Source organism: Argiope bruennichi, chromosome 4, assembly GCF_947563725.1.
Source record: "Argiope bruennichi chromosome 4, qqArgBrue1.1, whole genome shotgun sequence".
NCBI classification, from domain to species: domain Eukaryota; kingdom Metazoa; phylum Arthropoda; class Arachnida; order Araneae; family Araneidae; genus Argiope; species Argiope bruennichi.
In genome coordinates this window covers 104895866-104908786 of record NC_079154.1, presented here as the reverse complement: position 1 = coordinate 104908786, position 12921 = coordinate 104895866, and the positions used below count along the sequence as shown (strand labels likewise).

The 12921-nt window shown below is 26.2% G+C and overlaps 1 protein-coding gene across 1 annotated transcript in view; it reads left to right on the top strand.

Annotated features, from left to right (window-relative positions):
- Positions 1 to 12921, top strand: part of LOC129966060 (transmembrane channel-like protein 7) — a 34334-nt gene that overhangs the window by 9127 nt on the left and 12286 nt on the right. Inside the window, exons 7-10 of the mRNA XM_056080424.1 lie at positions 1135 to 1325; positions 3145 to 3366; positions 7701 to 7846; positions 8658 to 8802. Coding sequence (XP_055936399.1) covers positions 1135 to 1325; positions 3145 to 3366; positions 7701 to 7846; positions 8658 to 8802 — 704 coding nt within the window. The remainder of the gene's footprint in view (positions 1 to 1134; positions 1326 to 3144; positions 3367 to 7700; positions 7847 to 8657; positions 8803 to 12921) is intronic.

Here is a 12921-nt window from a genome sequence, read left to right as displayed (position 1 = left end):
AAATTCTAATAAAATATAAACTTTAAATATGTAAATAATAATGAGAAACAAACAAAAAAGTAAATAAGCTATATAAAATTGTAAAGGTTGTAATATAAGATATGTAAACGTATTTATGATATAAATAATATGTTAAAAGTTAATAATAAGTAAAAGATTATTTAAAAATTAATAAATAGAATGTGACATGTTAGGACTAAAATGTAGCATTTTATAGAATTTGAAGCATGGCTTAAAAATTAAAATAGTGTACTGCAATTATTAAAAGTCAGAAAAATTTGCATGGATTTTATATAGTGTTCTTGGTTTCTAATTTTTCAGTCTTAAAGCAGCAAAATTATTTTGTTTGGGGTAAAAAAATTTCCTTATTAGTCTATAATTGTGTTATTAAAATATGCAATGCCTGCTGTTTGTTTCATCAGCTAGGCATTCACAATCTGGAGATTTTAAGAAAAGGTATTGATGTATTGTGAAACATTTAATAATATTGAGCAGATTTAATGTATTTGCTTTTTTTAATAAGTTATTTTTTTAACATCTTAATATTTCAAATTTCTCATAATTCTCAGTAATAATTGTAAAATATAAAATTTCATCCATCTTTTTATTTGTTGAAAATGCACTGACCATTTGAATTTAGGTGAAATATTAAAAGCTATTTGTTTGTTGTTATGATTTGAAAATTTACTACAAGTTAATTGTTTAACAATTTTTCATATGTATTATCAAAATTGGATGCAAATTTAAGAAAGAAAATAAAAATTCTTAAAATTTTAAACTCAAATTATGCAAAACAAATTTTAAATATATATATATATATATATATATATATATATATATATATATATATATATATATATATATATATATATATATATATATATATATATATATATATATATATATATATATATATAATATTAAATTTCAGAATTTGATTAATATTGTTCTCTAATTTTTGTAATAGACAATAAAAATAGCATAAGATTATTTCATTATGTAGCAAAGTGTTTTATTTTCTTATTTTGCTGATTTTTATAAAGCTTTTTTCTATGTATATACAATAGCATTAATTTTAAACTCTTTCTAGAATATCTATTGAAATGTTCTTAAATATGTGTTCATATATTTTAGGACGATTTGGAACTTCTGTGGTTTCATATTTCCTTTTTATAAGATGGCTTCTGTTTATGAATTGCATTATACTAATGTTAAATTTGATTTTCCTGGTTCTGCCTCAGAGTACAGTTCCTTATCCAGAAGATGGTAAGAGTTTCATCAATAGGACTTTTAATCACTCGATGTATCAAATGGATGATTTTCTGGTAAATATTCAGATTATAATTCTTTGATGTATTGATGATGATTGAATTAATATTTTTAAAGCTTTCATTATTTAATCATTAAATTTAAGAAATGAAACCTCTCGACCTTTTTTTGGGAAAAAATTGTTTATTTTTATGTATATTTTACTTTCTCATATATATAGTGTAGAGATATATATGTATATATCTCTACATATACATATATATATGTAGATATATATGTATATATCTCTACACTATATATATATGTATAGTGTTACTTTCTCATATATATAGTGTAACAAAGCGCATCTGATTAGTGCTAAAGTGCAGTACTTGGTAAACTGTTCATTTGTATGATTCAAGCAGCACACACAAGTAGCAGGTTGCCAATAAACACTAGTAGAGGCATAAAGCACTTGGGGAGAAATTCACATAAGGCTTTACACAGCTACTCATGCCTCTCATATGTCTTCTACACATGTTAACTACTCACTTGAGTTGAACTCAATTGTTGATTCACTCAGACTTAAAACTAGATTCAACACTAACTGGCTACTCAGCATACAACTGACTTTAGCTCTGCTTTCCAGTTTTTTAGTTTCTATAACAGGGCAAAAGATGTTCCAGAAAGATCATCATGAATAGTATCCTAATTAATAATCCATAATTCTTGTTGTTTTTGGAATCTTCTATTTTGTTGCCAAATTTATTGCCAAGGCTTGGTGTCATTGATTTGCATCCATTCAACATCCATCTGATCTATCTGTAAAATTGTCTTCCTTACCATAGAGCTATTGTGTGGGGAAGCAACACTACAAATTTGTAACAATTGCATTCAATAACTGGTTTATGTGATATATCTAAATTTTGCTATAAATATTTATGCAATAGATATTTCAACTTTTGTTCAAAATTACTGAAGTTTTGGATATATTTTAATAAAAGTTTTGTGTAAATTAATTACATACTTAATCTTTCATTAGGAAAAAATATATATAAATAATTTCATCCAAATCAATGCCAGTTCGTCAGCAATAATACTAATCGATGTACATAAATGTAATCAATTTTATTGTAATTTTTCCTATAATAATTTGTAAATAAAATGAAGTTCTAATAGCTATAATAAAATAAAGTTCTATAAGCTATGATTTTAAAATAAATATGGTGAATTACCCTCATAAAAACAATTTATTTAAACTGCTCATAGATTTACAAAATCACAAGTATATATATATAGAACGAAATATACTTTTTCGTTATTGAAATATGACAAAATGTATGCATCAATTGGAGTTTCTTTCCTATGCATTTTATATTTTTAAATTTTTGCAAGCTTTAATAATTTTTTTTAATGTTAATTGGGAAATTCTAATGACTTTGAAAGGCATACAGTTTCAAACTGAATATGAGTATCATTATCACTTTCCAACCAACCTTCCCTGTTGTATAACATTTTCCACTTGTAAAAATTTTTATAATGTCCGTTATATCTCATTACCGTTAAAGATAAATCTTTCTTGGAATCAGACATCAGACAATAGAAGATAAAACTAAAATCTCATTCCAAATATTAATATAAAAAATTATTTTTTTTTACTGTTTTTCTCTTTTCTTACGTATGATTTAGATGTCCATCAGAAAAACTAATTTAAAGATATTTCTATTATTTAATTCCTTGTCATTTTTTTAAAAAAACAGCATAAGAAGATGCTTACAATTAAATCAGTGTATGAATAAACTATTATAAATAATATAATATTTCTATGTGTATCGATTGCATTATTACTAATTCATTTTTGTATATTAATAACCATTTCTTTACTGTTTTATGCAGGATAATGATTTTGATGAAATGTATCAAGAAAATATTTATTCCATAAAAAACATCCAGCTGTCTGAAATAAATTCAAAGGCAGTTATAAATAAACCATTGGTTGATAATTCTTCACAAATAATGGAAATAGTTTCATACTGCCAGAAGAGATACAGAGCTGAAAAAGGCAGAATGAAATATACTGGGTTTCTTGCAAAAATTCAAAGTATTTTGGATGGAAGGGTAAAGAATTTTACCATTTTTCTAATATAATTTCACACCTTTTTATACAGCAGTCTTAGCATAATGGTTATACTACTGTGATGAAAAAGTATGTGCAATCTTCATTTAAAATGTTGATAGGTATCGTTTGCAAACTTTTATTAAGCATTTGTATAAACTTTTGTAAATATATAGTGACAATCAAAGATATAGTTCATTTTTACCGTTTGAAAATAATTTTTTTTTTTTAATGAGATTCAAATTTTCACTGTTAGTTTTCATAAATGGGGATTATGCTAATAAGCAAAAACATGCATTAAATTTTATTTTTGCAATGAAATTTCTGCTAGAAAAACATCAGAAATATTGCAGAAAGCTTTTAAATATGATTGTTTATAAAAGACAAATTTGATTGATAAATAAGATTTAAAAATAGAGAGAATTTGTAGCTCCCATTCATTTTAATTGATAATCAAGATATTGATGAGGTTAGAAAATTGGAGGTCATCGTTTGAGAATCAGAGACGTTATTGTACAAATTCTTTTATCATTTTGGCTCCTGTCCAGCAATTTTAAAGAACCATTTGGATTTATGACACATTGATCCTTGAGTTTTTCCAAGAATTTTGTACTGATTCCAAAAAAAACAATGTGGTCGAGTGATCTGAGAGATTTTATTTATTTACTTAACTCCCGCCAGCTTCACCTATCTACAAAAATGAAAAATACTTTCTCAAGACGAGTCCTTTCTAAAATGCATTATTATTGTTGATGAAGTTTGAATGTACAGTATCTCACATTTATTTTTGGACATAAAATTATCTAAATATTAAAGGGTTTACATTAATTTTTTTCCATATAAACATTTTTTATATATAATAAAACTTGCATATATTAATGAAAATAAATTCAATGCCTTTTTTTATTTTTGAAAAAATAATTTACCAAAAAAGTGTTAAAATTATTTTTGCATAAGCAAATAGACACTTGAAGCTATTTTTTAAATTTTTATTATAAATCTTGTCAAATAATATCTCTGCACTTTGAAATTACTATAATTTTATTTAAATGTGTTTACTTTTCTATATTTGAAATGAACATGGCCTGGCACTACAGAGTGGCAACAAATTCTATTAAGAATTTAATCACAAATCATTTTAAAGATGGTAAAAGCATCAGAATTATCGAAATATGACCTGCATTTTATTAAATCTGATTTTTTTTATTTGAATTTTGTTAAAGTAAATCATTCAACTGTGTTTATATTATTAAATAATGGAAGCTGTGTTGAAAAGGCTTTGAAATCAGGATCTCCTCACAAACTAACTCCCAAGAATTGAAGGTTTATCAAGCATAGAACCAGGAAAAATTTAAGACTTAGTACAATGCAGTGAAACTTACAACAAAGCAAGAACAAAGATTTGCAGTAAAAGTAAATATTGAAATAGTTTGACAAATTATCAAATCAAATAGATACAAATGTAGGTTTGCCAGAAGAAAACTTTTTGTTTATTAAAGAAAAGGAAAGTTATGTCTAGACTTAGCAAAATGCATGGTAGACAGTTATATCATTTTGAGAAATCTTCATATTTGTGAATGAATCAAATTTAGTCTGATCGGTGATTAGATAATTTTTAATCATATTCGAATTTGGGTCTGATGAGTGAATAACCGTGTGGAGATAGATCAATGAAAAGCTCAATTCGATATGTCATGTTGCATTACCGACTGTCAAACATGGAGATAGAAACATAATGGTTTTAAGACATTTTGCTGCCTCTGGTATGAGAAATTTAATTTTCATTGAAAATAGTATAGACCAATATAAGTGTATAAATGTCATAAGATAAAGCTTGATAATATCTGCCCCAAAGCTAGAATTTAAAACAGTTATATTAAGATAATGATCCCAAGCATGCAGGCTTAAATGTTTGCTTTTGTCTTCTTTACAACTGTCCCAAGTTATCAAGGTTTCACTACATTTTCCAGATTTGAATCTAATTGAAAATGTGTAGCTTAAGAAAAGAACTAGAAAATAGGATATTTCTTTGAAAGAACATCTTAAAACAAAGCTAATAGATGAATAAAACAAAATTGAATATTCTTACAAGCACACACAAAAAAAACCTTGTTGGATTCATGTTAAAATGTATTAAAAGTGTAATTTTAGCTAAAGAATACCTAACAAAGTATTAAAATTCTTGATTCTTTGCATATTTTTCTTTTCATTTATCTAATTACTAATGCGAGATTGTTTTTAACGCTTTCGCGGCAAATTAATTTTTCCATAAAAAGTTTTGAATTTATTTTCTTTGCAATATATAGGTTTTATTAAAGATAAAAGAAAGTGCATCTTTAAAAAAAATTGAAGTAAATTCTTTAATTTTCAGATATTGTTTTTTGAAAGTAGGTTTCAAAAACATGTGCCCAAAAACAAATGTGATCCACTGTATGCTTTTGATTGAAGAGACGGCTGAACAATCAAATGAATGAATATCCTTGAAATGAATTGAAAAAATCAAATCAAATTGACTGTTTTCTTTGATTGTCGTGGACTTGTGCATTTTGAAGTCCCACCAACTAGTCAGTTAATAAAAGTTATTATTTGTGTGCATCATTTGCTTGAAGCAATTCATCAAAAACTTGGAGGATTTGCAACACTATAATGAGCCTTCTCTCAGTGCAAATATTATACGTGAATTTTTAATCAAACATTCTACAAATATGACTCCAAAAGCTCCTTACTCACCTAATATGATTTCATGTAAATTTTCTTCGACTAATGCACAGCTCACTAAGGAATTTATTCCATCCATACAGAGACGCCTAAAAGCTCACTACTTTGAGTCAAATTTTAAACTTATCCAGTTTCTGACTGGGCATGGAAACTTTAAAGCATATTTAAAACGATTCAATTTGTCGCCGACTGATAGGTGTTCGTGCTACAGTGGTGCAGTCCAGGATGTCAAGCATTTGATATTTGAATGCACCAAGTTTATTCCGGAAAGACGTAAACTAAGAAACTGCCTTCGAAAGAACAATATAGCTTGGCCTCCTCATTTATCTGCCTTTGTACAGTGTAAAGCATCCTTCATTTCCTTTTGTACATATATTAATAGTATTTTTCCCCGTATGATTTAAACTTTACTTCAGTGTGTTTGCCTACTTATATTTGCATATATACTTTTGTATTTGTATTTTGAATATTTTAATTGATCATGCTTCTTCAATTGTTTTATAGCATTTACTGTATGTTTCTATTACTATGTGAGCAATTTTGTTTCATTTTTGTTTTTGTATCTACTTGTTTTCCCCTATTTTTCTTTCTTCTTTTTTTGCATTTGTGCCTGCGACCTTATATTTGAAATTTATTTTACTCTCAATTGCGTATTGACTTACATCTGTAAGCCTTGTGGTATACTTGTTGGCACACAAGGAGTTTATTCATAGAGAACAAAAAAAAAAAAAAATTCTTCTTTACTGCCACAGCTTTGACACCATTAATTTGAAATGAAAATTTGCTAAAAATTTAGTGGTGGGAGCCTCACAAAAAAACTCGCATGTTTTGATGAATGAAACATTGATAGAAGTGTATTGCAGTCCAAAGCGATTTCTTTAAAAAAAAAAAGCAATAAATTGATATTTTTTGTGTAATGGCAACATTCCAGTTTTTATCACAGTAGTATAGCAGTATGCTACAGTAGTTTAGCAGATGCTAAATATTATGAAAACTGAGAAACTGTTGATTCATTTAGTCCAATTGCCTTATGAATTTTTCCATTATGTAACTCTATTGTATAAACTAAATTCTCTATTAAGCTATTGTCTTAATTTATTTTGATAAAAAATTTAATCATTTATTGCATTATGTAAACGATCAGAAGTTCAAATATTAAATTATAATAAATCAAGTACTAAATGTCTAAGAAATATTCATTTTTAGCTTGAAAAGTTATTATATATTAATTTGCCTTAGTGGCTATTTCTATATAGTGGTAATACCTATTAGTGACTTTTTTTGCTTTATTCATATGTAACATGTTAAAATGATCTCTATTAACAGACACTCAAAATCCCCTTATGTGTTCTCTCTATACTCCATTCCATTCACTTTCAATCAAATACAATATATCTTATTTTAAATATTATTTATATCAATATGTTCTCATATTGATAGGTAAATTAGAAAATAGATACTATTTCAAAGGCATTATAACATAAAAGAATATTGTTTTAGTATATATATATAATATATCTTAATTTATTTCTTGCTTGGATTAATATACTTCTTAGAGATATTTTCAATTTGGAGAAAAATACCAATATTCATTAGATTAAAAAAATTTATTTGGTAGGGATGGTTGGAATCAACATTGCTGTTTATAGGATCCTATGCCAGGGAAGGAGCAGAATTCTTTGGTCTTAGTTATAATGTGCCTTTAGCTTTCCTATGGGTGTTCACCATTTCATTTATTATTTACTTGATTATGATGGTTCGATAGTAAGTTTTTATTTTCTTCTAATGAAATCAATTTTTGTGCTGAATAGGTTTAAGAGACTCATGACATTTGTGAATAAATAAAAACTGCTGAATTAAAAAAGAAAATTGCAAAGAAAAAACAGTTATTTTTGTCTTTCTTACTTTGTTAACTTGATATATATTTAATATTTTCTTCAAGTATTTTTAATTAATGTGATATCAGAAAATTTTGATTTCAAGTCTGTAATTTTTAATTACGGACACACGCCTAAAAGTTCTTTTCTTAAATTTGAAAGAAGAAAGATGTGAGAACTTTGATTATATCAGAATTCCTTTGAACTAATACTCATAACTATTGATCCAATATCTTTGAAATTGCAATGTATATTTGATATGTAAAGATTAAAATAAAGTTGAACCAGAGAAATTCAGATGAATGGATACATGATTCAATTACAGTAAAGGTTTTAAAAATATCATTTAATAAAAACTTGTTGAATGGAAACCAATTTACTTATGAAGTTCTTTAGTATTTCAACTATTATTTGACAAAAATTCATCAATTTTTTTATCATTCATTTAAGTATCATTTTACATTTTGAAACTGTTGGCAATATCCTTCTTTTATAGATAAAAATTATTATTCTTTACATGGCCACTACTTAAATCATAATACAAAACCTTTTTAAAAATATTTCATAATTAAGGAGAATAGTATTTTAACATTTTCAGAAGTATATTCAACTGGAGTGTTTTTTATTATTATTATTATTTGAATATTGATTTGATTATTTACTTTTTTTAGCAAAATCTATTTTATTTTAAATTTTAGTTCATCAACCGGAATTCAAGAAACATTCCTGACTCGTCAGAAAGCAATCAGTTTTGCAAATGGTGTATTTTCTGCTTGGGATTTTTGCATTAAGACACCGAAAGCTGCAAAACTTCATCATGACAGCATATTTGTTACACTTAAGGTTTGTTTATTATCATCTGTATAGACTATACTAAAAATGTTTCTCTAGAGGTATTTGATGTTTTATCATATAAAGTCTTGTCTGCAAATTAGTTTCACATTGTTTTAAAACAAACTTGCTTTACAAAATATACAACAGGCCTTTCCTTTTTTATGTATATAATTGTTGTCGGTTCCGATTTTACCATTATCTTATGGTAAAGGTTTTTATTTTTATAGTTAAAATCTTCAGATCACTGCAACAGTAGGATCTATGTTCATCAGAGAAAAAAAGGGAAAATTTAATTAATTGTTTGTTGGAACAATTTAATTCTAAATTTCAACAAAAAATATTGAAATTTTGTTGCATTGTCTGAGTTTGAAAAAGATCAGCATAAAAAAAAAGAACCGATTCACATACATGCAAGAGGAATCGTATATTTACAAATAGTGGGATTTGTTTTAAAACTGGGGAGGATAAATCTGAGCACTTGTATGTATTAAATTAACGTTTTGGTGTTCTTAGATATAATATATTAATTATGAAGAGCTGCTTCAAAATATTTAATTTTTAAAAAATGCAAAGAAAATATAATGAATAGAATAAATTTTAAGAAAATATTTTTAATAAACACTAAATTTCCTGAAAACCTTTTAGCATTTGAGGTCATCTTATAATTCTATTTATTACGAGGAATAAAATGTGAATAAATAGTTTTTTTTTTTTTTTTTTTTTTTTTTTGCTAACTTCTGCAGTAACAAAATCGGTTTATGTTAAAACACATTTGATATCTGAAGAATGATTTATAAATCAGAAAAGTGAGCTATTTCCCACTTATAAATAAGTATTTTTTCCTAATGAATCAGAATAAAATTATATTTTTAAATGAATTTTCAGTTTAATATTTCCAAAGAAGATTGCTGATATGTAAGCAATTAACTTAAACTTTAAATACAGAGTGTTCATCAAAAGATATCCCAATTATAAATTTTAATAATATCAACTGTAAGTGTTGTAGAAATGCTGGTTCATCATCAGAATTACGGAATTACTCCAAAGATTTTAGATAAGTTCATGCACCAGTACTACTATTTTATTGCGCAGCAGTTGGTAAGCATAAAGCAACAGTTGGTAGAGAGTGATCTTGCAGACTTTATTTTAAAACAAGATGGAGACCCTCCTCATTGGAATATTTTTATATGAAAGTTGAATGTTGTAATCCCAGGCAGTTGGATTGGTTGTAATAGTCAAGATGACAGATCTCTTTTTCATAGTCTCCACGTTTACCTGACATAACGCCATGCGATTTTTTTCCTTTGGGGTTTTATAAAAGATCGCGTCTACATTCCACCTCTATCTAATGATTTTTTCCAGAGTTGAGATTCAGAATTGAAGAGGCTATAACTTCCATTACTAGAGACTTGTCACCCAAGACTTGGGAAAAAATCAGACTTCAGATTGGATATGTACCATGTAATTAAAAGTGCACATATTGAACATGTGTAAGAAAAACTAGGTTAGTTTGCCTTCAATTTGATATAGGATTTATTGTAAACTCTCTCAATTATATTGTTAAAATATACAACAGAAACTGAGACTTTCTTTTATGAGCACCCTGTACATTATGCATTCTAATAAAGTTATATATTTAAAATACAATTTAGGAAAAAATATTGGGTGCATTTTTTTTTTCCTTCCTCTTTTATGTATAATATAAACTTTGTTTCATTAATCAAAAAAATAATGAAAAAGTTTTATCAAATCTATTTTGGCTATGCATGTAAATATGAAAGAATATATTCATTCTGTCATATGTTATTATGGATAAATCTGGCTTTAGTTGTCTTACACCTTACCTATATGCAAAAGACCATTCATAAAGACATTAAGTTTTAATTAACTGATAAATGTTTATTATTATGCTCAGTGGCAGGTGTAGACATTTTAGTAGTCCTCATGAATGCACATTTTGAGGCTTCTCTTTTAATAAATTGGTCAATTATCGTTCCCCATTTTAACACGCTTTTGGCAGAAGATGTTAATGATTTATTTTAGATTGTTTTTTCCCCCTTTTATTTACGTAATTTCAGGTTTTTATTTATATCTTATGACTCAGATTGTGCAATATCATGCTTGTGCATATTTTTGTGTAAGCAAATTCTTGATGTTTGTAAGTACTGTAATAACTAAGGGAAAGCAATGGAACAAGTAGGAACCTGATCAGTTGCACTTGTCAAATTTTTGATATTTTCTTGAATATTTGATAATTCATAGAATTAGAATTTTTTAAACATTTATTTCCTTGGCAACTAGGATAAAACTTTTTTTTTAATCAGGTGACCCTAAAACACTGACTATTTGGTTAAAGCACGGTTTTTTCATGAAGTTTTTAAAATATATTCTTCTTTATTAGTTTTATATTCAGTTGTGTGTATGATAAAATAAAAGAATAAATTATGAATGAAAACATTCTTAAAAATAATAACATATGTATAATTGTTTTTAATTTTTGTTTAAGTCATTTAAATCCATTTATTTATTCAAAACTCAATGAAAATATTCATTTACAGAGTGAATTATCTGAAGTACGACGCAAAAAAGAAATTAAAGAAAGATCATTTCGAACTTGGGCAAAGTTGTATTCCATAAGAGCTCTTATGAATGTTTTAGTTCTACTTTGGATTGCCAGTTGTTATACCTTGATATATAATGTTGCTATGTATCAATTAAATGTAAGATATTTTTATTTTCAATAATTTTTAAGTATATTAATAATGTTTTCAATTTATTAAAGTAAAAGGCATACGTATAAATTAAAATTTTTAAAACCCACAATTTCACTAATATATTTCAATTTTTCATTTCACTTATATATTTCAAAAATTTTGTTTAGCTAAAATTTTGGTGCTATAATCTGGATTAACAAAAATACATATAAGCGAATCTATAGTCTGAAATATTGTAGCATATAGTATTTTAGGCTAAATTTAGACTATTTTACTTTTAAAATCTGATTTTTGTTAAAAAACAACAATAAGAGGCACACAAAAATCGTTTAATGCTATTGAAATGCCCATGGATATAAACTAAAACAATGAAAAATCTTGTTATAAAATTTACTTCAAAAGTATTTTAAGAATTTATTAAATTATAAAATAAACTCTATGAAAATAATACTGGTATCATTGTAAAGCTTATTTTTTCAATTTTAAAGTGATATGAAAATGGTTTTGTTGTAATGATATGCTCTAGCGTTATTGAGAGGAAAAAATTTGGATTAATTTCTAATTAAAAGTTTTCATGGTGATTTTATTCACCTTATATATCACAGTTTATAGATAGCATACATTGTAAAACCATGTACCATCCTTCAAGTATGAAAGGAAACACAAGTGAAAAAATAATTTTCTTTGATTAAAACAATTTAATATGCAATAAAAAGTCACAAATTCAAATGAGAGAAATGTGCTTTTGCTTATATAGCTCAAAACTCAACCACAATAGAGCATGAACTATATTGTTATGGTTTGTAGCTTTAATTAAGACATCACATACAGAGATTTATTTATAGTAGTTCAGAATATATATTTGCAGTTAAAGCAAAAGCAATCCAGTCTTCAATAGACTAGAACAGCAATATGCAAGTCTAAATACTGCAAATAGAATTGCAGAGCCCTTGAAAACTTAATATCCAAAGTAGCAAATCAGCTCAGATTTGTGATCACGTGTGACAGTTTTGTCGTGATTTAAAACATCAACAATTGCTTGATACACTTACTCAATGAAAGCAATAGAGAAATTCCTCCTCCTGCGATTACAGCCAAGCTTTTATATACACTTCATTTAATGTATTGATAAATAGAATATATCTCAGGAGAAACGTACTATTAAATTCTCATTTTTCCTAACATAAAAGCATGCTCTTTGTATTTTTACGGCTTTTCAAATTAGTTAGCAGGTGTTTTTGTTTTTTTCAATAACCTATACTACAAAAATCTTTTTAAAGGGATCTGCTTTGTCTTATACTGCAATTCCTTCTTAATTATATCGTACACTATATTTATTTTTTAATAATTCATTAGAAAACTTCTTACATTCAAAAAAGATCACAAAATTTTAATAACTTTTTTCATTTACTAT